General features: G+C 52.6%; 1 protein-coding gene across 5 annotated transcripts in view; it reads left to right on the top strand.

Moving 5' to 3' along the window:
- The first annotated feature begins 1,316 nt into the window (after positions 1-1,316).
- Positions 1,317-25,458, top strand: part of PSTPIP1 (proline-serine-threonine phosphatase interacting protein 1) — a 42,744-nt gene continuing 18,602 nt past the window's right edge. For 2 of the 5 annotated variants that reach the window (XM_043490120.1, XM_043490118.1), the window contains exons 1-3: positions 23,536-23,586; positions 24,336-24,436; positions 24,766-24,840. In XM_043490120.1, coding sequence (XP_043346055.1) covers positions 23,548-23,586; positions 24,336-24,436; positions 24,766-24,840 — 215 coding nt within the window. In that variant the 5' untranslated portion in view covers positions 23,536-23,547. Of the gene's footprint in view, positions 1,953-22,108; positions 22,264-23,535; positions 23,587-23,772; positions 23,797-24,335; positions 24,437-24,765; positions 24,841-25,458 lie in introns of those variants that run through there. The other 3 variants (XM_043490119.1, XM_043490121.1, XM_043490122.1) reach the window with 3 other exon arrangements.

Here is a 25,458-nt window from a genome sequence, read left to right as displayed (position 1 = left end):
GCCTCAGCCTTTGGCCTTCAGCATTCAAGGTGATATTGACGTTAGCTGTCTTCAGCTATAAGCAACAGAAAATCCAACTGGGATGCTTTCAATGCTGGAGATGTTTATAGCTAGATCCTAAGGATTCTGGGCTTCCCTTGTGGCTCAGCTGGTAAAGAATCTGCCTGCAATGCGGGATATCTGGGTTCAACCCCTGGGTTAGGAAGATCCCCTGCAGGAGAGCTTGGCAACCTACTCCAGTACTCTTGCCTGGAGAATCCCCATGGACAGAGGAGCCTGGTGGCTATGGTCCATGGTTGGGACACAACTGAGTGACTAACACACGCACAAGGATTCTGGAGGTAGGGGGCTAGCACCATAGCCCCACTGCTCTGCAGCTCTCCCCAACAAGTTCTCTCTTGGGTGGTATTTCAGAGGCGTGGGTGTGCCCCATCTCTAACCTCGGGTTCACATAGCTGGCACTTGGGAACTTAGCTCTCTCCTGCAGCAGCTCTCATCTGTCTGATCACTACAGTAGTGGTAAGGGAGGCATTGCCGAGGGTGGTGATTTGTGGATGATCCTGATTCATCCCTTCTTGCCAACCCACCCTGGGCTCCGGCCCCCCCGCCGGCATCTTCTGCTGAGTGGGCAGGCCCTGCCTCCCCAGGTGTCTGGGGCTCCAGCCCAAGGTTATACCAGACACAGAGAGAGACCTCCAGCACCTGCCCCACCAAAAGTAGAAATTCCAGTAATGTTCTCAACACTGTGTCTTTTCCAAAGCTTAGGGGTGGCCGACAGGGAAACCGAGGCTCAGAGAGCTGGAGGGTGGATTAAAGTCCTTCTGAAGGGTAGGGCCCAGACAGAACAAAAACAGGGGACTCCACTTGGATTTTCAAACTCCCCTATTTATCCTCTGTAATCCTGTTTCTCTCGGTCCAACCACTTTGTTCCAGCCTGAAGACCCCATCTTCAGAGGGGACTTCCTGCCCCAGAGAGGGTCTAATCTGGAGACCTGGAGAAGAGTCAGGCTCCGTGAGGCTGTTCTCCATTGGCCTAGTTACGTGCTCCCCCCACCTCTGTGCTCTCACCGCCCCCCACCACCACACCCCAAGCCCACAGCTATGTCTGCTCCCAGACTGGGATCTCCTCGAGGGCAGGACGTGGACTGGGGCATCCTGCACCCAGGGTTTGATGATGTTCTGGGTTGGGTGAGCCCCTCCCTTCCTGAAGTGGTTGGCCGGTGAGGGGTGGAGAGTCTGGCCTCTCTGGACCTGGTCCGGGGTGGGGCTGGGGTGGTGGGAGACAGCACCTGGGTTCCTGCCCTCCTCCTTGCCCACAACTGCAGTGGGCCTCCGGCTCTCTGAGCGTGTGGCTCAGAGAACATTCCCTGCTAGAACATCGGAAGGGGGCAAGTGGAAGCGCGTAGCAGGGTGGCAGGTGGCAGGCGGGGCGGCATAGGGGAGCCCGGGCGGCTCCACTTCCTGTGGGGCGCCGGCCCTGGAGCCTGCCCCGGGGAGGTTGCACAAACCTTCCTGCAGAGGCCCCGGGGACAGCCTCTCCCGCCGGCCACTGCCTCTGCTGACCCGGGGCTGCCCTCCTTGCTCTGGGTCCTGCAGCCTGGACTGAGTCCTCCATCTCCGCGGGGCTAGCGAGAGGCCGGGCCGGACCGTGGGGCCCTTCCTCCAGTCACTGGGCACCAGTCCTTCCTCATTTTGCCGCTGATTCTAGCCCCAAACAAAACAGGTTGAGCCCTTTTCCTCCCTCCGGCAGCCTCTGGCTTACGGCAGCCTTCGGAGGCGCTGCAGACGGCGCCGCCGGCCGGGGAGGGGGACCCGGGCCAGCCCTGCCGGGACTGGAACGGTGCGCCTGGCTCCTGGCCCTCGTTCAGCTCTGACCGCGGCAGGAGAGCGAGCTTTGCTGTGGCGGTTGCCTGAGGATGATGCCTCAGCTTCAGTTCAAAGATGCCTTTTGGGTGAGTGAAGACGGCTGTGGGTTTGAGCAAGTGGAGTGTGCCTGGGGAGGCCAGCTCAGCTGACATTTCCTCAGGGTGGTGGGTTGGGGATGTGGCTCCCAGGGGCAGGGGGGTTCTCATAAAAATGATGGCTGATTTTTGATCCTTCATCGTTGCGGGGTGAGGGGTGTGAACTGGGCTGTTTCTGAGTTGGAAGAGGACAATGGGGGTCCTCGATCTGGGGTACTGATTCCTCTGCAAACTTCAACAAGCAAGGGATGGATATTCTCTGGGCTCTCAGGGCAGATCTTTCCTCTGGGAGACCCCCTCTCCACAGCAGGAACATTTTAGGAGCATCTGATATCTGGCTGGGAACTTGATGAGGACTTGTGAGGTGAAGGAGGGAGGGTCACAGGTCTGGGGACCAGATAAACTTGAATTTGGATCTTGGCTCTGCTATTTAGAGGCTGGACAAGTCATGTTACCTCTCTGAACTTCATTTCCGCGCCCCCTGCCCCCATCTATACCGTAGAGATAATTAACGAACATACTAACTGAATGGGAGGGCTAAACAAGGGTGTAACAAAATCCCCTGCATCTCGCTGGAGCACCAAATGGGAATCTCTTGCCCTTACCCAACCCCTCTTCCTTGCAGACCTTAGGGGTCCTTCAGGGAGGCAACAGGGCTGGGCAATTCCTTGTTCGCTTTCTTAAATTCAGTGCACATGTAAATCAAGTCTTTTCCTTATGAAATTCCAGCGCCCAGCTGGCTTGTGGGGGCGAAATTGCTGGGCCCAGGCCTCACAGCCTGCAAGCCCCATTTGGACCCCACGGCCCATTTTCCCCGCTGTCTCTCAGCCCACCCCCCCCTGCTTCTCAAGCGCTGTCTGTTCCCAGTGGCTCCCAGGGAAAAGCGAGACCTCTCTGGTTAGAGCTGGGGAACGTGGCTGTCCTGAGGGTACCCCCTCCAGCCTGCAGAGGACACTGGCTCTTTGCTCAGTCGGCCCGGACTCAGCCGACAGTCTGGCCTCCCTGGGCCCTTTCCTGGGGCCTCCAGCCAGGAGGACGAGAGCTAACGAGCCAGGTCTTCCTTCCCTTCTGGGCCACGCTCTCCTTGGGGCCCGTGGCCAGAGTCTGAGTGGCTCGCTTCCCGCCTGCTCTAACTGCACAGTAGGCAGAGGGCTGTCTCTCTGGGCTTCCGTCTCCCCATCTCTACAGAGAGGGGCTGGGACCAGCCCAGAGAAGCCAAGGAACGCAGACCTGCCTTGGCCCCTTCCAAGCCCCAGGCTGGCATCTGGGACCCACGTGAGGGGTGGGGGGCTGCAGTCAGCAGGGGATGCACAGACTGGATGTGAGTCACTGCTTCATGGCTCCGACTTGAAGTGCAAAGCTGGGGGAAAGATAGGGCTTTCCTGGTGGCTCAGATGGTAAAGAATCTGCCTGCAATGCAGGAGACCTGGGTTTGATCCCTGGGTTGGGAAGATCCCCTGGAGAAGGAAATGCCAACCTACTCCAGTGTTCTTGCCTGGAGAATCCCATGGACATTGGAGCCTGGTGGACTACAGCTACCAGGTCACAAAAGAGCCAGACATGACTGAGAGACCCAGACTTTCACTTGAAAATCCAGGTGTTTAGCAGCCCATGGCGGGCCAAGCACACCCGGGCTGTATTTTAGTTCCAGGACATCTGGTCCAGCCCAGAGCCTTTGGTTCCACCTTCCCTAGGACAGAGCTGGCCCAAGGAGCAGCCCCAAGGCAGGATCTGGGCAGGAAGGGGGGAGGGGGTACAGGAGGGCGCAGGGTGTGGTGGCGGCATTTTACCTGCGGCAGCTTCCTGTGAGGCATCCCGCCCACACTCTGCTCACCCCACCTCTGAGCCGCCCACAAGCTCTCCTCTCCTCTGCTGCTGGCTCCGGGGCCTGGGGTAGAGGTGCTGCTTCGCTAGGGAGGGCCGGAGCAGGGAGGGAAAGGCCGATGCCCCCGGGCTCTGAATCCTAACACGTGTCTCAGCCTGGCCCAGCCCACAAGGACAACTAACCCAGCACTAAAGATGTGCCAGGGGCTGTCCTCAGGACTATGCATCTATTGACTCATTTAAACCCAGGAAGTGGATGCTATTGTGATACCTGTTGTTCACAAGAGGAGGCTGAGGCACAGAGAGCCTCAGTCACTTGCCCAAAGTCACACAGCTGGGTGAAACCTGGACAGGTTGGCCCCAGTGTCTGCTCTCACTCAGGTGCTTCATTGCCCCTTTAGCCATGGCGCCCATCACTGGATCTTTGGGCCACGTTGGTGAAGGAGGGAAAAACTCAGTCCTTCCTACCTCCCAGAGAAATCAGATCAGATGGGTGCCACCGAAGTCTTCTGAACCCCAATTTACAGACAAATCTGTAAAATGGAAAAGACACAGTGATCCAACCACCGTGTGGGTATTAGGGACAGGGCTCAGCCTGCCCTTCCCCCTGGCTTTCCCCCACCCTGTGCCCAGACAATGCCATTAACCACAACTTGAGAACACGCTGCCTGCAAATGGCTGGTCTGTAGTGGAAGGAAGCCCCTGAGCTAGAAGGATCATGTCTAATACTGCAGCACTCCCCTTACCTGGCAGCCTCAACCATCCAAAACACAGGTGAGAGCCAGCCCTGTTCACGGCAGCACTTCATTGTGAGCAGGGAAACAAAAATGGTTTCTGAGGTTCTAAGAGTTTACATTAAAGCTTGCATACTTTACTCATTCGAGATGCCCTATAGCTTTTAGTTAGGGCCCATGAACTCTGATTTTACCCACAGTTTTAACAAGCTTGGTCCTGTTGACCTATAGATATAGCAAATAGTAGGGAACTAAATGGGATCTGATTGATTAAATATCGGTGGGCCTGACCTGTTAGACCTGTTAGACCTGTTAGGGACGACAAAGGATGAGATGATTGGATGGCATCACTGACTTGATGGACGTGAGTTTGAGTAAGCTCCGGGAGTTGGTGATGGACAGGGAAGCCTGGCGTGCTTGCAGTCCATGGGATTGCAAGGAGTCGGACACGACTGAGTGACTGAACTGATACTGACCTGTTAGAGACAGTTTCACAGATAGCTGGTAGCCTGATAGTAAGAGAGGAGACAAAAACTTATAAAAAGCAGACACAGTGGTTAGAAGTGGTAGAGTTGACCAGTCCTGTCCCTCAGTAGGCCTATATTTGCAATCTTGTCAGTGTGACCATGCCGTATTTATTTATAGCCTACTTCTATCTGCAGCCTAACATTCAGATGCAGGCTTCTGTGCTAGTGAGGCTGGGGTGGGCTAGCCACAGGGGAGGGAAGGGATCATTTGATTTCTGTTAATATACACAGTGATAAAGGAGATCACAGTTTTGCAGGAAGTTTGTGACTGAGCCTCAGAACAGGGGGCTGTCAGAAAGCTGAGGATAAGAGTACCAGGTGCCCGAGCTGACAGGGCCTTAGAGCTCACGGAACCTGACTCAGCACCGGGTCAGAGGGGCAGAGAATCCCAGAGAATGAGGGATTACCACTCCTTTCCCCAGTAGACACAGCTTTCTTGCAGGGGCTCTGCTCCCAGCAGCAGCCAAAGTGTATTGCAAGAAACACCTGTCTACATCCTCAGCATAGGCCTGGTGAGTGGGGTGTGTGTTTGGTCAATGTTAATAGAATAAGTGGACCAACAGTAAGAACCTCCATGGTCCTCCTGCCTTTCTGAACCTATCTTCTCCTTCATTTTGCTTTAGTTACATTCAACCGATATTTGTGGAGAAGTGTTCTCTACTAGGTAGTCTAAGCTGGGCCCCCCTGTCTTCACCCTCCATCCAAACAGCCAAATGAGACTGTCAGAATGCCTTGCCTTAGAAGAAGTCAGGATCGACTTCTTCTGGGGTCCAGAGTTCTTTGATAATGGACCAGGCACAGGGAGCACCCAGAGGACTGCTCTGAGCTGCTGTTTCCCTTCCTGCCCTCTCATTGCCTCCCAGACCTATACATCCAACCCCCTTTGCAAAGAAGTCACGGGATGTTGTTTTAAGAAGGAAAATCTAGTTCTGGACCAGGTTTTATTAAGACCCACATCCTGTCTTTTTGGGGGTTGTTAAAAGGAAAAGTAATGGCCACATATACTCCTTGTCATGCCTTGCTCTTCCCTCCCCACCATCATGGCTTTGGGCGGAAACCATCAAAGGGGACCAAGAGACCAGGCCTGAACTTTTCCCTCTGATTTGAGGTTACATTTCTCCCTTTTGAGGCTGGGCTCCAGCTTCATTTGGAGACTTCTGTGCTAAGTGAGGAGGCGCTGAGCTCTGCAACAGAAGACAGAGGGGGTACCACTTCCTTTGGTGGGGGAATGACTCACCAAGGATGCGTGGGCTAGGGGCAGGGGGAGAGGCCTGAGGTCCCATGTGTCTGATCAGCTACTGTGGCCTCTTCCCCTCTCCAGTTCTGAGACTCTGAGGTTCCCTACTGAGGAGGAGAGTGTGGGGGGACACCCCTCTTCTCGACATAATTTTCTCTTGAACATGCGTGGGCCTGGGTGTGATTTCCTTATCTTCAAAACACCATTGTTAGTGACTGTACAGTCCTTCAATTTGTGGATTTGGTGGACATGCTGTGAGTTCCACGGACAGAGGAGCCTACAGTCCATAGGGTCACAAAGAGTCAGACATGACTAAATGACTTAGCACACACACATGTGATTTATTTATACAGTCCCTTGTTGTTGGACATTTAGATTCAGTTCAGTTCGGTTGCTCAGTGGTGTCCGACTCTTTGTGACCCCATGGACTACAGCATGCCAGGCTTCCTTGTCCTTCACCAACTCCAGGAACTTGCTTAAACTCATGTCCATTGAATCAGTGATGCCTCTAACCCTCTCATCCTCTGTCGTTTCCTCCTCCTGCTTTCAATCTTTCCCAGCATCAGGGCCTTTTCCAATGAGTTAGATCTTCACATCAGGTGGCCAAAGTATTGGAGCTTCAGCTTCAGCATCAGTCCTTCCAATGAAAAGGACTGATTTCCTTTAGGACTGACTAGTTGGATTTCCTTGCAGTCCAAGGGATTCTCAAGAGTCTTCTCCAACACCACAGTTCAAAAGCATCAATTCTTTGGTGCTCAGCTTTCTTTATGGTCCAACTCTCACATCTGTACATGACTTCTGGAAAAACTGTAGTTTTGACTATATAGACCTTTGTCTGCAATGTAATTTCTCTGCATTTTAATATCCTGTCTTAAAAAAAGCAGAGATTACTGCCAACTATTTAGCATTCTGGGTCGATCTTTGTGTATCAAGATTTTGCACTTGATAACCACTTCTTGCATAGCTTCCCGCAGGAGGAGACATTCCTGGGTGAGAGGGTGCGGCCAGTTCTCTGGCATTCAGCACCAGCAGCCCCTTTGGGACCCCTCATAGTCCTCTGGCTGAGCAGGAAACTTTTCATCCAGGAAAGAGGGATCAGAGTGGCCTGGAAGGGACTCTGCTGGGAATCACTCAGGCTTCGTGGATGGACTTGCAGCAGGGCAGGGCCCTGTGGCCTTGAAGGCCGAGGAGGCCAGTGGCTGAGGAGGGGGTCCTCCTGAGCAGGAGGGGATGGTAGAGGCAGGAGGTGGGAGAGGGGGGCCCCTGGCTGGCCTTCTTTTGCTGCCGCCTACTGCCCTCCCTGTGCCTCCCTGGCCGTGGCTGTTGAAAAGGATGAGAACGGACTCTTTCTGTGAGGTCGCAGAGCTCTCTGAGGCATGGTGTTTTGTGTAAAAAGCACAGAGCAGAGCGGTGTGTCTTGTGTGCAACCCATTGTGAAAAGTAGAGGGAAATAAGCATTAGTGTTGGTATAAGCTTGTATTAGGGTTTCCCTGATGGCTCAGAGGGTAAAGAATTCGCCTGTAACAGAGGAGACCTGGGTTCGATCCCTGAATCGGGAAGATCCCCTGGAGAAGGGAATGGCTACTTACTCCAGTATTCCTGCTGGAGAGTCCCATGGACAGAGGAGCCTGGCGGGCTACAGTCCAGGGCCTTGCAAAGAGTCAAACACGACTGAAGTGACTTAGCACGCACGCAGGGGCTTGTATTAACAACGAGAATCTCTGGAAAGACACATAGAGAGCTAATTAAAGTGATGGCCTTTTGGGGGAAGTGAAAGAAGAAAGATTGATGGGTTTCAGGGCTGGGTGGCATTGAGCATTCTATGTACTTTTCTATAGCGTTTGATTGTTGAACCATGTAAATATATTACCCAATGAAAATTAAATTACACAATTAAAAATGAAAAAGAAGATGTCTATTTCCTGTTCTTTGAAAATTCGTTTTTCTCTGAGTCCCAGATACTTACACCATTCTCAGAGGTGGCTGTGCCTGGCTGTTGTTCAGCACCCCTTATGCACCAGGCCCTGTGACACGTGTGTCCCCAAATCCACCTTTCAGGGAAGGACTTGCCAATGTCCTCCCATGTCCAGAACGGAGACACAGGGAGGTCAAGGGTCGAGTTCATGGTCATACATCCAAGGGAGATCAGGGACACCCCTTCCCTTAGCTCTGTTGGACCCCATCCCATTCTGCCCTGAATCCAAGGAGACTGGTAAGTTCTTGGTTCAATTATAATTCCTAAAGGATGAAAGGGTGGCTCCCTATTCGGTAACATTGGTTCCCATGGTTTTGGAAGTAAGGTGATTTCTCTCACCATTAATTTTCTGCAAATGGTCACAGATTACATATGCTTTAAAAGGAAAATGTTTAAAAAACAAAACTAAGCAATTCCTGTTTTTAAGCCGAGATGGTGCTTTTAGGTGACATTTGTGGTTCAGTAGCATGAATTCTTCCACATACTCTGTGCACACTTTGTGGTGTGTGTGCCCCCAGGGACCCAAGATTGTGGTTCCTCCACACCCACTCCATAGGATGCTGTCGACCGTCTGATGGCAGTAAGTGACTGCAGAGGTTCATGGTTGCGTTTGCCCTGCTTTTGTGATGCCTGCAGCTGTTCCCCTGTAGCGTTTCCTGGCTGCTGTGTCCTGGGTCAAGAACGTAACCCACACCTTCGGTTTTATTCTTGGTGGAAAACAAGATCTGCTTCTCAAGGTCCTCTTGTTGTCCAGTTCCCAGGAACTCAGGGACTTTGGCTGGCTTTTCCCTGCATCTCCACACAGCCGGGGTTGCTAGCCCCTGGGATGGGGAGGGAGGGCCTTGCTTGGGCTTGGAAAGGTGGGGGAGGACTTGGGAGGTGGTGGGAGGGCAAAGGAAACTCCAAGAAGGACTGGCATGGGTAAAGGTATGGAAGGGGGAGCGGGTGCAGTGGGTTTGTAAGACGGTTTTCTGGCCCAGAGGACTGCGTAGGGTGACTATAGGAAGGGAAGACCCTGGCTGGGCTTTTAAAGGCCTTGACCAGCCTTGAGTGGAGGCAGAGAGCCTTTCTTCCTTTCTTCACTCTCTCCAGTGACGGATGTTTCCTCTCATGCAAAAAGAGGCTTGGAGGCTGCGGGCTGTGGTTAGGATGCCTGCCTCAGCTAGAGCCTGTCTGACGCTGCAAACGACACGATGGAGGGAACTAGTTACGGAAATTGAAACTCCCTCACTTCCAGCAAGAGAGAGTGGTACCCGGTGCCCTGGGGGCTGCCCACGCTAGCTGGGGCATCCTGCTGAACTAGCTCCGGAAGGCCCCTCCCTCACAGGCTTAGTCACTCTCTGTGCTCCAGGCTCAGAAGGGGGACAGGCCTCTTTGAAGCTTCCCCACTCACTTGCTGGGGGGGAACTTGGAGAATCCTTTCTCCTTTCTGAGCTTCAGTTTCCTCATCTATAGGATATTAGAGTGATTCTCAACTGAGATAAAGGCTTTGAGGATGGAGACACCAAGCCCAGTCCTCAGGGGACCACATGCTGCTGCTCAGCATTGGGAGCTACTAGACCAGGAAGAGATCCCAAGGGATCCTGACTTATAATCGGATAGGCATCTACAGCATGAGCCTCCTATGTGGGTCTTCCTAATCTCAGGATGCCTCCCCAACTCTGTTCACCATTGGATACTAAATTCCACCATTTGACAGTCATTCCTATGGCTTCAGGTGACAAGATGCAATAGCCCCATGAGGCTGGTATTCTTATTCCTGCTTTATAGAGAGAAAACCATGACTTATAGAGGAGATGTGGGCCTGGGGGGTGCCACCCAGATGGACATTGGGGCTGCTGGGCTAGGCTTGGCTGCTATCTTCCCCAACCAGGTCAGAGCGCCCTTGACATTAGCAAGAGCATGTGGTGGTTTGCTGAGACCTGGCACCGTGAGCAGTGGGTAACAGGAGCAGGCCGGCGAGTGACAGGCCCTTCCCCTGGTGTTGACAGGCCACCCACTATTGGGCAACAGGAAGTATCTGCTGATGCTCCAGAGACTAGCAGCCAGGGTGGGGATGGGGCAGCCAGATGGGATCAGGGTTCCCAACTGCGGAAATAGAAAAGCAGAAGCTGAGCCATACTGGAGAGAAAAAGAAGCGGCGGTGGGCTGAGTCAGGAGGGTGCTTGACCTATTCAGAGGACAAGGAGGCCTATGCTGCTGGGGCAGAGTGGTGGAGGTGAAGAGTGGTTGGAGATAAGATCAGAACTGTGACAGGGGTCATGAATTCCAATGCCCAGGTGCAGCCCCAGGTCAATTACATACAAATTTCATCGTGGAGGGGCAGTAGTTTTCAAAGTTCTCCACTGATGTTGAGAACTGTGGTTTTCCTACTGCATGGCCATTGCTGACAATGAGCATATATCTGGCTTTTACCATTTACATGACCTCATTTGACTCACTTGTGAATTAGTAGAGGATAGAGGGGGTTTTTTTAACCTTATACAATTACTTTTTTGTGGCCAATATCAATATACATAACAGAAAATTTACCATTTTAATCATTTTTAAGTGTCCAATTAAGTGGCATCTGTACATTCATAATGTGCTACCAACCATCACCACTAATTCCAAAACTTTTTCATCATTTCAAACAGAAATTCTATACCCCTTAAATAATAACTCCTTATCTCGTTCCTCTCATCTCCTACTCTACTTTCTGTCTTTATGAATTTGCCATGCTAGGGACCAGTATAAGTAGAATCAGGCAGTATTTGTCCTGTTTCATTTAGCATAGTGTCTTTAACATGTCTTCATACATGTTTTAGCATGTATTGGAATTTCATTCTTTTTAATGGCTGAAAAATGTTCCATTCTACATGTATACCTCATTTTGTTTATTCATTCATCTATTGTTGGGCACTTGGGTTTTTAATCTCATTTTGTATATTATGAAAAATGTTGCTATGAATGTGGATGTACTAATACTGGTTTGAATTCCTGCTTTCAGTTCTTTTGGGTATAAAACTAGGAGTGAAGTTCCTGGATCGTAAGTAATCCTGTGTTTAACATGCTGAGTAACTGTGACACTGTCAATATTTCCCCAGAAGCTGCTCTAGTTACATTCCATCAGCAGTGCACACGGGTTCCAGTTTCTCCACATCTTCACGAGGGCTTGTTATTTTCTGTTTTTTCCCCCAATCATAGGCATCCTAGTAGGCATGAAGTGGTATTTCTTTTTTTTTTTTTTTTAAACTTTGGCTCTTTTTATTTATTTATCTGTCTATCCATGTGATGTGTGTGATCTTATTTCCCTGACCAGGGATCAAACCTGGGCCCGCTGCAGTGGAAGTGTAGACTCTTAGCCACGGGACAGGTAGGGAAGTCCCTCACTGGTGTTTTGATTTGTATTTCCCAGTGACTAATGTTGTTGAGCATATTTTTACACATTTATTGACCATTTGTTTATCTTCCTTAGAGAAATGTCTATTCAAGTCCTTTGCCTACTTTTGAATTGGGTTATCTTTTTGTTGTTCAGTTTTAAAAGTTCTTTATACGGTCTGGATAGTAATTATTTTAAGTATGATTAGCAAATATTTTCTCCCAATTTGTGGATTGTCTTTTCAGTCTCTTGATACTGTCTTTTAATGAAAAAAAATTTTTTCTTTTCGTAAAGTCTAACTAATTTATTTTTTCTTTTATTGACTGTTCTTTTGGTATCATATGCAAGAAATCGTTGTTAAATTCAGTGTCTTAAAACTTTTCCCTTATTTTCTGTTCAGAGCTTTACAGTTTTAGCTCTTACATTTAGGTCATTTATCCATTTTGAGTTAGTTTTTGTATATGGCATTAAGTAAGAGTCCAACTTCATGCCTTTGCATGTGACTATCCATTTCCCCATCACCTTTTGTTGAAAAGATGGTCTTTTCCACATTGCATGGTCTTATCCTTGTTGAAACTCAGTTGACCATATATGTGGGTGCTTATCTCTAGTTTTCTATTTCATTCCATTGGTCTATAAGTCTGTCCTTATGACAAAACCACACTATTTTAATTGCGATAGCTTTGTAGTGAGTTTTGAAATCAGGAAGTGTGAGTCTTCCAACTTTGTTCGTTTTTTTCAATGTTGCTGGCTATTAAGGTCCTGCGTTGAGGTGTTTTTTTTTAAATTTTTAATAAAAAAATAAAGTACAGTTGATTTACAATGTTGCATTAGTTTTAAGTATACAGAAAAGTGGTTCAGTTATACATATTTTATATATGTGTATATATGTGTGTGTGTATATATATATATATATTCTTTTCAGATTCTTTTCCCTTATAGATTATATAAAACATTGAGTGTAGTTCCCTATAATATACAGTAGCCCCTTGTTGGTTATCTATTTTATATATATAGTAGTATCCCTGGTGGCTCAGACAGTAAAGAGTCTACCTGCAAAGTGGGAGACCCAGGTTTGATACCTAGGTCTGGAAGATCCCCTGGAGGAGGGCATGGCAACCAACTCCAGTATTCTGCCTGGACAATCCCATGGACAGAGGAGCCTGGGGGGCTATGGTCCATGGGGTCGCAAAGAGTCAGACATGACTGAGTGACTTCAGAGCGCACAGGTATCTGCTAATCCCAAACTCCTAGTGTATCCCTCCCTCCTTTTCCCCTTAGGTAACCATAGTTTGTTTTCCGCCTGTGGATCTAGTTCTGTTTTATAAATAAGTTTTTTTTTTAGATTCCACATTTCAGTGATGTCATATGATATTTGTCTTTCTCTGTCTGGCTTATTTCACTTAGTATGATAATCTCTAGGTCCATCCATGTTGCTACAAATGGCATGATTTCATTTTTATGGCTGAATATATGAATATTATATATATGAATATTCAATGAATAAATACTCATTGAATATATGTACCATATCTTCTTTACCATTCATCTGCTGATGACCATTTAGGTTGTCTCCATGTCTTGGCTATTGTAAACAGTATTGGAATGAACAATGGGATGAAAGTATATTTTTGATTTATGCTTTTCTCTGCATATACACCCAGAAATGGGATTGCAGGATCATATGGTAGCTCTATTTTTAGTTTGTTAAGGACCCTCCAAACTGTTCTCCATAGTAGCTGTACCAGTTTACATTCCCACCAACAGTGTTGGAGGGTTCCTTTTTTTCTAGACTCAAGGTGTTTTTATAGGTGAGGAAACTGAGGTTTGAACATTTCTGAGGTGGTGCTAGTGGTAAAGAACCTGCCTGCCATTGCAGGAGACACAAGAGACTTGAGAGACTCGAGTTCGATCCCTGGGTCAGGAAGATCCCTTGGAGGAGGACCTGGCAACCAGGTCTAGTATTCTTGCGTGAAGAGTCCCCATAGATGGAAGAGCCCTGGCAGGCTATGGTCCATGGGGTTGCAAAGAGTCAGACACAACTGAAGTGACTTAGCACACACACGTGAGGTTGCCACCAGTCTAGGACAACCCCCCTCTAACTCTCCCAAGCCTGGACATACGTGGAGAGACACCATCCTTTGAGAGGATCCCCTTGAGATGGTGGGCTTCTCCTTAGAGTTGCCCTACCTCTGGCCGCCTGGGAAGGCCCATGACTTCTGAGCTTCCTTGAGTCCCCACCAGCTTTTATCCTTCAAGGACGATTGTCCCATAGGCTGGGGTCACCTACTTCTTCAGTGGACTGTGAGAAGGCCTTGAGGGAACTGATGTCCACCTTGGCCTTGGCCTGCTTAGACCTGAGAAGCCTTTGAAAATCAGGATTTCTGATCCTCAACTTCCCAACTGGCAGCCACTGAAGCAAAAGAAGTCCCCTTCTTTGTCACCTCTTGAATGTTTCCCCTTCATTTGGACCAGCTCTGAGACCACTCTCCCAATCCTGGGGACCCCAGACTGCAAGTGGTAGGAAGGTCCAGAAGGTCAGCTGGGGTCAGTCCACGCAAACAGAGTGAGGTGGTAGGCAGGGGATCAACAGAAAAGCCTGGATCAGTGTCCATGGAGCTGTCATGAATACTGAAATTGTCGGGCATGAAGGTCTGCACAGTGTGAGGGTCTCCACTACTGGAAGGCAGCACAGTAGTAGGTGCTGAGCTGGTCTCTGCCGTTGTTCTCACTCTGACCCAGATGAGGATGGAAATGGATGCTGGAACCAAAGGAACAGTGTGGCTGATTCCAGGGTTAGGGGAAGACCAGCAGCTAAAACTAGGCCTCAGGTCAGGGCAGGAGCTGCCGTGAGGTTGCTGGAATTTTATTTTAGTATGCAGATCAGCGCTAAGCCTAGAAGGACTGCAGCTTCAATGAGGGGAGGAGTTTGCACTCCAGGATCCAGTGGTCTTGGTTTGAGTCCTACCAACATGTTTGGTGCAATGCAGGAGACACAGGAGACAGAGGTTCGATCCCTGGGTCAGGAAGATCCCTTGGAGGAGGAAATGGCAACCCACTCTGCTATTCTTGCCTGGAGAATCTCATGAACAGAGAAGCCTGGTGGGCTCCAGTCCAAGGGGTCACAAAGAGTCAAACATGACTGAACGACTAAACACACATCAACAACGTGTGGGTGCAAGTGAATGCTGAGGGGGAAAGTTAAGCAGTGATGGTCCCAGAGAGAACAGGCTTCCCTCAGGCAGCCCCAGAGCCCCAGGACCCCAGAGGCAGCATCTTGCTCCACTTGAAGATGTGTTTTCCCTCAATGCTTCTATGCCTGATACATGCTTGCTGTGTTGGACAGGGTAAAGCAACTTCCCAGTCTCTAAAACAGAACCCAAAGATGGTGGAGGGCGCCGTCTTTGTCTCTCACACTGCCTTTAGAATCCAACACCCTGCTTGGATTCCATTGCCCTCGTGGTTGAGCCCCTCCACTCTCTCAGCCTCTGGCTCCTTGTCTGTATTAAATCTATCACTGTGGTTAAAAGACAGAGACGTGGTCAGATGAATGTTAATGGCCTAATAAAGGCAAGAACCCCACATGCAGACCCTCAGCAGGTACAGGAGACCCAGAAAGCCCCTGGGCTTGGAGAGTGTTACAACCAGAGCCCAGGGTCAGTTCTGAGGTCCAGACCCTTCCAAGGGCAGCAGAGGAGGCTGAGGGGCCTTCTGCAGGGGCTGCTGGGGGTCTATTCCTGCCTCTGGGGAGAGGTGTGAGGAGTGGGCCCATCTCTGTCTTGAGTAAGTCTCGAGCCCAAAAGAAGCTGCCAGTTCTCACCCTGCAGCAGATTATACCACCAAGCAAGACACCCCTCCTTGGCCCCGTGAGCATCTAAGTCCAAGTGTTCATTCGCTTTACGGATGAAAAACCTGAGGCTGAAAGACTGGAAGCAACCAGTCGAGATAAGCGTCACAGCTAGGATTCAAACTCAGCTCTCCTTTTTTCTTTCCTTTCTTGGTTTACTTTCACTTAACATATACTGATCACCATGGCCACCCTTTTCCAGGAGCTCATTAAGTCTCAGGATGACCTTTGCTGGGCTCCTACATATATTATTTCATTTAGTCCTCAGGGCCCCTGGGAGGAGGGCAGTGGGTTCACAGTCTTTCTATAGAGGAGGGAATCTGTGCACGGGAGGTTAAGTAACTTGCCCAAGTTCACATTGTCTGTATGCATGGGCTTGGCCAGGACCAGAACCCAGTGCCTGGACTCTTTCCACACCCCCTGCCTGAACTTCTTCTTGATAAGGGGGTGTACCTATGGGCCATCTCCTGGCAGGTATAGGTGGTGTGGAAGGGGTGATGCCTGGGGAAAGGGACAAGTATAAACAGAGCCTTGGCTATTGGCGCCGGCCCCCAGTTCCTGGCTGGTCACTCACAAGCTGGAACCCCTGCAGCAAGGAGCCGTGGGGCTGGCTATGCGCAGGGTGTGGTCACGGCCTGTCCTTGCTTATGGATCAGAGTCTCCTCCGGGGCTTAGAGTCTGGGGTGGCTCAGTAACCTCCACCCGCCTTCCCTACCTGCCCTCAGCCCTGGCCCCTGCCGTCCTCCTCCTGCCCCCCTGCAGAGGAGCTGTGAGACCTGGGCCAGTGATTCACCTTTCATGAGTGTCTGCGTGCTCAGTCGCCTCAGTCGTGTCTGACTCTCTGTGACCCCATGGACGGTAGCTCAGCAGGCTCCTCTGCCCATGGGGATTCTCCAGGCAAGAATACAGGAGTGGGTTGCCATGCCCTCCTCCAGGGGGTCTTCCCGACTCAGGGATCGAACCCACGACTCCTGCATTGCAGGCGGCTGCGGAGCCTCAGTTGTCACCTGTGACATGGGGCAATAAGGGTACGGTCCTGACACTGCAGGCTTCTCTGAGAATTAAAGGCATAGAGGACACGGGCTTCTACCTGTCCACATGCCACCCTCCCTGCTCCCTTCTCCTGACCTTGGAACCTGGCCCTGGTTCCCGTTACCTCCTGGGAGGGTCCCACCACTGGCTCTGCCTGACTCGGGGCTCTCCCCGAGCTGGTTTCAGGCCACCTCTTCAGACACCTGCTCTGGCCGTTCAGCCCCCTCGCCACTCACAGCTCTGAGCGTCAGGCTTCCAGGCTCCTGAACCCTAGGGGCTCACTGCCTCCTCCAGGCCTCTGCCCAGACTTGTGTTCCCTCCCTGCCCTGTCCCCTGTGCTAACTTCTGCACGTTTTGGTTTCTTAACGCAGGAGGAAGAAGTGGGGGATTGAGCTGGGCCTTTAAGAGTGGAGGGGAAGTGAGCAGGACTTCACAGGATGGGGGAGGGGAGTGCTGTAGAGGAGGCCTTTCCTTCCTGATGTTGGAGGAGGCCTACTTGAAAGAACAAAGTCACCAAGTCGGAAGCCAGCACACCCACACAATTGGTGCTGGAGTCGGGACAAGTTATATAACCTCTCTCATCTTCAGATCTTCCTGGGGTCTGTATTACTGAGATAAGAGGCCCCAGGTTGGCACAATAGGTCCCTTTCTGGTACTTGTGCTATTCCCTGGCCTCCAAACTCTGCAATGTGGGATTCCTAGGAGCCCCTGAATATTCACAGGGCTCTAACAGCTCCCCACCCCCTCACCCAAGGCTGCAGGAAACAATCAACCCCAGGTCTCCAGGTTCCCCAAAGCTTGCGTCCCAACTGGGCCCCAGGTCAAGGGCCTGGACATCTCAGAGACCATGCAACAGGGCTGCTTGGGTGAGGAGGCCTCAGCCCAGGGCTCAGTGGAGATCTAGAGCCCTCTGGAAACTCATTTCTAATCCCAAGCCCCAGATTAGCTCATTTAACCATGTTCAATGTGCTTTTGTTCCTTAAGAGTCTATCTGCTTTCTTGGCTCTCTCCCTTTGACACCTATCCTGAGACATCTTAGAAAAGCCATAAATCACCCCACATTTGCCTGCTTATGGATGGGGCCCTCTAATCTTTAAGTCAGGGGACACCTAGACTCAGAACACCTACTTGGACACATCATTTGAGGCTTGAATCCTCTCTGCAGGATCCCTAACCTGCTTACCAGATCCTACGGGGCACTCTCGACCCAGCAAAGGAACTAACCCGCGCTCCATATTTGGGGCCACATGGGCTCTTGAAAAGTCCTTCTTTGTACTGATCTGGAGTTGGCCTCCCCGTCTACTTCCCTGTGAGTCCTGGCTGAGCCTCTGGGGACACCAAACACAGATGCACCCTCTTCCACTGAAGGCCCCACAAAGGCCTGTAAATGATCACATTCCTTACTGGCTCCTCAAGAGCTGAGGCCTGGGACTCTCTCTGTACCCAACCCTCCTCCTGGGATTCTCTGGGTAAACATCCAGCTTGCTCACTGAAGTCTCTGGTTCATCCATCCATCCATCCATCTATCCACCCATTCATCCATCCATCCACCCATTCATCCAAGCCACACCTGAGTATCTGTTCTTTGCCTTCTCTCAGTTTAGCAACAAATAATGGTGGAGCTGAGACCTACTGTGTGGTACTAGCCGTGGGGCAGTGGAAAGATCCTGGCTGCTATTCATTGACTTATCCTCTCTGAGACTCAGTTTCTTTATCTGTACAATGGGGATAGTAACATGTTGTACAAAGTAGAGGAGATGGGTCTGTCTGGCTTATTTAAAGGTGCTGGATAACTAGCCATTAAATTGCAAACAAATGGTCTGGTCTTCTCCTTGGGGCGGCTCAGGAGCCAGCTGTCATAAAGGCATGTCCACGTGAGGGTCTCCCTATGTCCTCAGCCTTTGTCCAGTGTATTTGCTGAGCATTGCTGTACAGACGTGGGCACTGGGACCCAGGAGGCAAACCGCCTCACGTTCTGCCTTTTCCAGAGTTCATTACTCACTTCCTCAGGTGTTCTGACAAGCCCAATGGTTTTGCTTCTCAGCCCATAGCAGACAAGCAACAGTGGACTAGTTACTAGTAAACTAGCCACAGTAGGCGCATCGGCCACAGAAGTCCCTTCTGTTAAATTGCGGTGAAATTAGACGGTGAAGGCGCCCAAGTACTGTGCAGCCTATAACCATATTCAAAATTGCTGTCCTTGGCTTCTGGGGCTTCCTGAGATAAAAGGAGTGAGTCCAGTCTCCCTGATCTGTCTCTTCTTCCACCAGTAAAAGGTGATTTAAAAAAAAAGTTAGGTAAAATATATAAAGAGCCTAGCAACCCAAGAGCACGTCAGTCATTAGAAAGGTTTCTGACAAGAATGGTAAGCATTTTATGAAACAGTCTCTGAACTTGGTAAGGCGCAAGCAGGAAACTTAAATTTTTTCCTTCCGCCTTCCAAAGCGGAAGTGGTAGCTCTCTCTTCCTCACCCCTGGGCATGTGTTAGAGCATGTCCAGTTCTTTTCAGGTCTAACTCCCTCCAGTTCAACCTTGTATCAAAATCTCACTTTCCTGTTCACTTGAAAGCTCCCCTCTCCCCCAACTTTGCCTGTGATTGGAAGCCTATGATGGCCACGGGGTCGGCCTCTGTCACCCCCACTGCTTACTGCTTCTGGTGTCTCTACAGACGGCGTGGGTGTGGGGTCGGAAGGTCTAAAGGGGTGAAGGGCCTTATTTCCCTGGTGCAGTTGAAGCTGGTGCAGCAGGTGACTGATGCCCACAGGTCAGCTCTTCCTCTCCTGGCTACTTTTGCAGGTCCTTCGGGGACCTCGTCCCCTGGCTATCCCACTCTCCTCCCTGCAGCTGTCCACGTCTGATACCTCCCAGCTGCACCCCATCATCTGCTCCATGCAGCTTTTTTGGGGGGCTCCTCCTTTGCTGCCAGGTATTTCTCACCAGCTGAGATTTACAGGCAGCTCTTCCCAGCTACCTTCCCGGCCTCCACTTGGTTCCTAGGAGACGTATGGGTGTCAGTCCCCAACTGCTCCCCTCCAGGCCTCATACGCCCTTGGACTCCCCTTGGGCAGCTCCAGCTCACCCCTGACTTCAGACATCTCCAGGTAAGATGCAGTTATGGTTGCCATGGTTTCCAAAAGCCAACAGACACACAACAGCCTCCAGGCTGAAAGGACAGTTGAAGGTCACCTCCTCTCCCCAAACCCATAACACAGTCAGGTGGCCCCAGAAGGGACAAGGGCTTCACCAAGACTACCCAGCTTCTTCCCGGCAGATCAGACTTCTGGCCGAATCCCAGGCCTCTCCCTCTGAGGTGAGAGGCTTAGCTCTCCTCTGAGATACTTTATATTCTGGAATTTCAAGTAAGGGAACATTTGAAAAAGCTTCTGCAGCCTTTTAAATGGACCCTCTGGTGGGGAGGGTGTATAACTCAGTAGGGTGATAACTCGGTGTTTTCCAGCCTTGAGCAGCTGGGTTCTGTCTGGTGAGAGCCGGGTGGGGCCAGGGCAAGGCGTGGGGAGCTACTCTTGCTGAACAGTAACTGAGTTTGGGGCTTTGCAGAGAGGTGAGGGGATGAGCTAAGATCTGGCCTGGGAGAGCAGGGCTCAAAACCTGGCTGTTGCCCACGGACTTCTGAGCAGGCTAGGTAACCTCTCCATTTTTCTCATCTGTGATAATTGTCAGCCCTGTTTCCAGCTCAGGGCAACCTCTGACCTTGTGTTTCCTCATCTCATCTGTGTACATTGTTTCATTGACTTCTTAGGTCAACTGTAGGTGGAGGGAACCATTAGGCCTCTTGTTACAGGGAGGGAAGTAGAAGCTGAGAGTGCCCAGGACCACAGGGTGGGGTGTGAACCCATAAATGGTCTGCTAAACTCTGTCCAGTCTCTCAGGCCAGGCCTGGGCCCCCACCCTAAACTTGGCAGCCAGTCTGCCCCGAGGGGGCTGTGCCCACGTGGTGGGCTGTCTGGGGCCAGGAGAGGTTGTCCACCGCATACACTTCCTCGATGAGGAAACCTGGTCCTGAGAAGGGAAGTGACTTGCTTGGGGCTCTGGGCTCTGTGGCCCAGCCAATGCAGCCACCAAGAATGGTATGGGTGTGATAAGGAGGAAGTGGCAGTGGGTACAAAGGCTCCTTCTGTAGCTGCGTAGTGGGGGCATGGCAGGGCTGGGGCCGGCTTGCCGGCCTGGACCGTGGCTCACATCCAGGGCCATCCAGCCAAGGGAGCAGGTGGGCCATCCCTGAGCAGAGCCCAGAGCCCCAAGCACGCAGGCCTCTTGCATGCCTTCAGGTGGAGGCAGGAATACGCTTCCTCTGGCCGGAGCATCCTGGAACATCTTCTGTAGCCCTGATCTGATGAGTGTGGGGCAAGGGAGGCCAAGAATGGCCACCCAGCATGGATGGCAAGGCCTGGGGTCCCACATCCGGCTTGGGGGAGGTCTCCCCAGGAGGGGGCTGCATCTGCCTGCCACCTGGCACCCTGCCCTGGGGTGGACCGCCCTAGGTGCCACATGGCGAGGGTGGGCCTCTGGCTGTTTGCTGGCTGCCCGCTCACATCTGCAGAGCCAGCCGGCCCTTCTCCAGGGCAGCGATCCTCTGACCCAGCCTGGGCACGGAGCTGGCCTCTGAGAATCCATGGTAACTGAATGACAGACGGAAACATGGCTTTGGTTTGAGGCAGAGGGAGTCTGAGTAATCATCTTCAGAAGTTTTTTTTTTTTGATGTTTCAAAATGTGACAGAGTTGCTGGACTATCAGTGTCTGAACTGGACTGAATGTCTGATGGTTTGGGGACAAACTGCGTGTGTGCTCACTCGCTCCAGTCATGTCCAACTCTTGGAGACCCTATGGACTGTCAGCCCGCTAAGCTCCTTTGTCCATGGGAGCCTCCAGGCAAGAACACTGGAGGGGGTAGCCACGCCCTCCTCCAGGGGATCTTCCCAACCCAGGGATCGAACCTGCGTCTCTCGTGTCTCCTGCATTGGCAGGTGGCTTCTTTACCACTAGTGTCACCTGGGAAGCCTGGAGGACAAGCTGACCTGCGTTCATATCTTAGATTCTGATCTTTACCAGCTGAGGGAACTTGGGCAATCACTTACCCTCTTTTCCTCCTCTTCATCGTCCTTAACTCCCTGGGTGTGTGGTGTTTTTCAGTAAGAAAACAGCTGTGATATTCTTGGTATCGTGTGTGGCTGGTGGACTCATTAATTGGCTATTTCACCGAGGGCAAGGCCAGAGACAGGTCTCAGGTGACAGAGGCTGCAGGGGGACACAGAGAGGTGGGAAGCCCTGCCTTCTCGTAGCTTCCACACTGTGGAAATGTCCATCTGAGCCTGTAAAAAGGGGGTTGAAAGGGAACTCAGGATACCTACGGGCTGTGGCTAGTTAGGTGCCGGGAGGAAAGGCCAGGGTGGGCCCCTGGAGGGCGGGAGCCTGCAGGACTGATCGATTAACTGATCAGTTTCCTCGGCAGCTTCCTGAGCCCCACTCTGCCCCGCTCTGAGGCCTGAGTCAGAAGCCCTGGAGGAGGCAGCTGAGGTGGGGTGGCGGAGGGGGTGCAGGCCAGCCGGGAACAGCCCCCAGGGAGTCCGGCACTTCCTTGGAACAACATACTCACTGGTGACGGTGGCTCACCCAGCCGAAGCCCCACCTGCTCTGAGTCAAGGCTGGGCCAGATTCTAGAGCCTGTAGAACTTTGGGGACTTGAGCTCCGAGAACCCCACCTGCAGGGCCCCTCTGCCTGCCACTTCCTCCAGAATGGCCAATGTAGGTTTGGTTTTGCTTCTCTTTCCACTCGGGGGTCTCTGAAATGATAGTGGGTTTCCTCTGGGGAGTGGGGGCTGGGAGGAGAGAGCAGAGAGTCTGCTGCGGGGCTGGGCTCGGTCAGCCGTCCCCTCCCCGAGAGGCATGGCGGGGTAACAACAGGGCCTGCAAGTCCAAGTCCTCGTCCCGCTCTGCCTATGGGACCTCAGGCGCATCTTCCCCTCTCTAGGCCTCAGTTTCCCCAAGGACTGAGGGACATGGGACAAGACGCTTCCTAGTTCTGGTGGCCTGTGGTTTCCAGCTCAGAGTGAGCCCTCAGAGGGGGCAAGGGCAGGGAAGGAGCAGAAAGGACCCGTCTTCCTCCCTGGCTGCCACTGGCTTTTGTCTTGGGGGTCCTCAGGGGCAGGGTGGGGAGGCTGGGGCAGGAAGCTGTGGTCTGCTGCCTGGTTAGTAGCGAGTGGCCCACGAAAGCTACAGAAATGGAGCCTGGGGCAGCCACACCAGCCTAGATGCTGGGGCAGAGAGGCATGTGGGGCTTGGAGGATGACCACTCTGCCTGGGGCCCTGAGTAGCCAACCAAGACCCAGGCCCGCTGCTCATCAGCCTGTGGGCAGCTGAACCTGGTCTTAGGAACTTCTAGGGCTGCTTATGGAGGAGGCATGCACTTGGGATCCTAACCATTCTGTGGGCTGGCAGATTCCACCGTTCTGAGTTGACTGAAGGTGGGCTGGGATTGGTGGGGCTAGCTGGTACAATTTGTGGCCTCTCTGCCTTTCTCTACCGCGTCCAATTCTCCTTAGACCTTGAAAAACAACACCTTCTCTTCCCAGTGCATGCTAATTTGCTTCAGTCGGGTCTGACTCTTGCAACCCCATGGACTCTAGCCTGCCAGGCTCTTCTGTCCCTGGGATCCTCCGGGCAAGAGTACTGGAGTCGGTTGCTGTTTCTTCCTCCAGGGCATCTTCCCAATCCAGGGACTGAACCCATGTTTCTTATGTCTCCCGCACTGGCCGGCGGGTTCTTTACCACTAGCACCACCTGTGAAGCCCAGAGCCGAGCTCAAATACCTCTTCCTGCAGGAAGCTCTCCTTGATTTAGACTTCTCCCCACCTTTCCCCACACACCTACAACACAGCATTTGAGGGGAGGCATGGGGCAACATGGCCAGCTCTTGACTTAAGTGTGTGCCGCCTTGGGAAAGACCTGCTGATTCACTAAGCTCTGAGACGGGGCTGTGGAGTGTGAATCGGGGAAGTGGGGGCTCCCTTCCCCCCATCTCTGTGGCTCATGATGGGGGATGGTCTGTGGAAATGGAAAAGAAAACAGGTAGGTGCTGCCTTATGGGGCTGGCCCAGTTGCCTGGCCGAGCACCCTGGTGGGTTGGGGTCCTTCCCCAAGAATGGATGGGGGACAAAAATGGATGGGAGCCAGGCTGAGAGGCACAGAAACCTTACTCTCAGCACCGTGAGAGCCGGATCCTGACCCTCGACGTTCACTCCACCCATTGGGTGCAGGAGGATCCCCTGAGCCCACAGGGTGAGCCCGACATGGCGTCCAGCACACAGTGGATTGTCAGGGAACGGCAATTGCTGTTCTTTGCAGAGGCTGTAGAGGGTAGGACTGAAGGGTGTGGGCCGGACACAGACAGCCTGGGTACAATGCCAGGCCTGCCGCTTTCAGGCTGTGTCACCCTGGGTATACCTCACCCATCTATGCCTCAGTTTTCTCACTTGGGCACCTGAGGTAAGAGGGTTCTTGAGAAGGCGACAGGGGTGAACGGTGCCAGGCACCCCCCAAGGCTGTCATCACGGGGGCCTTGTGGTGGGGGCCCTTCCCAAGGCCGTCTTAGGTTAGAGCGTCCTGACTGTGAGCTCTGATCCCCGCAGGGCTCCCCCTGGTGCCTCCACCGATCGGGGGACCCATTGTGTGCCTGTCTGAAGCCACGTGCGGTCTAAGGAAGAGCTCGTCCTTAGATAGGGGAGATGGAGGCTGATGGGGAAGCCGGGTCCCTGCGGCGGTCAGTGGGGTCCGTTCCCTGGCGGTGGCCCTCACGCGCCCTCTATCCTGCATCCCAGTGCAGGGACTTCACTGCCCACACGGGCTACGAAGTGTTGCTGCAGCGGCTGCTGGATGGCAGGAAGATGTGCAAGGACGTGGAGGAGCTGCTGAGACAGAGGTGAGCGCCGGGAAGGGGAGGGAGCCCCCAGGCCAGTCTGGCCGCTGGCAGGCCACCCCTGCTCTAAGAAGTCAGGAGTGTGATTCCCCCATTTTTCCCAGCCTGGGCCTTCCCCCAAGTGGGCAATGTATCCGATGTCCTATCAGATGTGCTTGATTTCAGCCAACGTTTATTTAGAGGAAGGGCCGGAGGCTTAACCGTCTCAAGGAGGCGTGCACAGGGCCAGAGTCCCGCGCGGGCAGGCCCTGTGACCTGGCTGCGCCCATCTGAGGGTGAGCCTAGGGCGGCAGCCGTGGACAAGACCGGTGTCCGGGGGTTTGTCGTTGCAGGGCCCAGGCGGAGGAGCGGTACGGCAAGGAGCTGGTGCAGATCGCCCGCAAGGCAGGCGGCCAGACGGAGATCAAGTAAGGGCGCCCCGCCTGCTTCCCCAGGCACTCTCTGGGCCTTTCGACAGGGTTCAGGGCTTCCCGGGGTGGGCTGGATGGGGAGGGCCGGCGAGGGTCTGAGTGGCTCCCGGGGCAGGGTGGCTGGCGGGCAGCTCTATCGGGTGCTGGGCACCCTGGGCACGGTCAGGTTCTTTGTGGGAGAGAAAAGTCCGCAGTCTGAACACCCAGGAGACCCTGGGCAAGGGGCACAGCCCACACTCCCTGGGGGTCTCCATCCAAGTCCTGAGAGCCCCTGCGAGGGGTGACAGGACCCCACTGGCTGCCGCGCCCCCTGCCGCACTGGCTCAGCTCGGGCTTCCAGGAGGGACGTGTGGCCAGAGGTGGGGGTGCCAGCTCCTCACCCGTCGGCCGTGTGGCCTTGAGGGGGGTTTGGTCACTGACACTCGGGATTTCTGTTTCCTCCTCAGTGAGGGGATGACCCTGCAGCCTTCCTCAGAGGGTGAGGCGTGTCCGGGGCTGCCGGGGCCTGGCTGGGAGGGCAGTTGCTGCTGGGAAGCCCTGGGGCCGGCGCCTCTGTGTGCAGACTGTGAGAGGGATGCAGGTGCAGAGAGAGTTTCAATTCGAAGGCAGCTAAGG

The sequence above is a fragment of the Cervus canadensis genome, chromosome 17, assembly GCF_019320065.1.
Source record: "Cervus canadensis isolate Bull #8, Minnesota chromosome 17, ASM1932006v1, whole genome shotgun sequence".
In the NCBI taxonomy this organism is placed as follows: Eukaryota; Metazoa; Chordata; class Mammalia; order Artiodactyla; family Cervidae; genus Cervus; species Cervus canadensis.
Note: the sequence above shows the minus strand (reverse complement) of the source record. Positions and strands in the feature narration are given on the sequence as shown.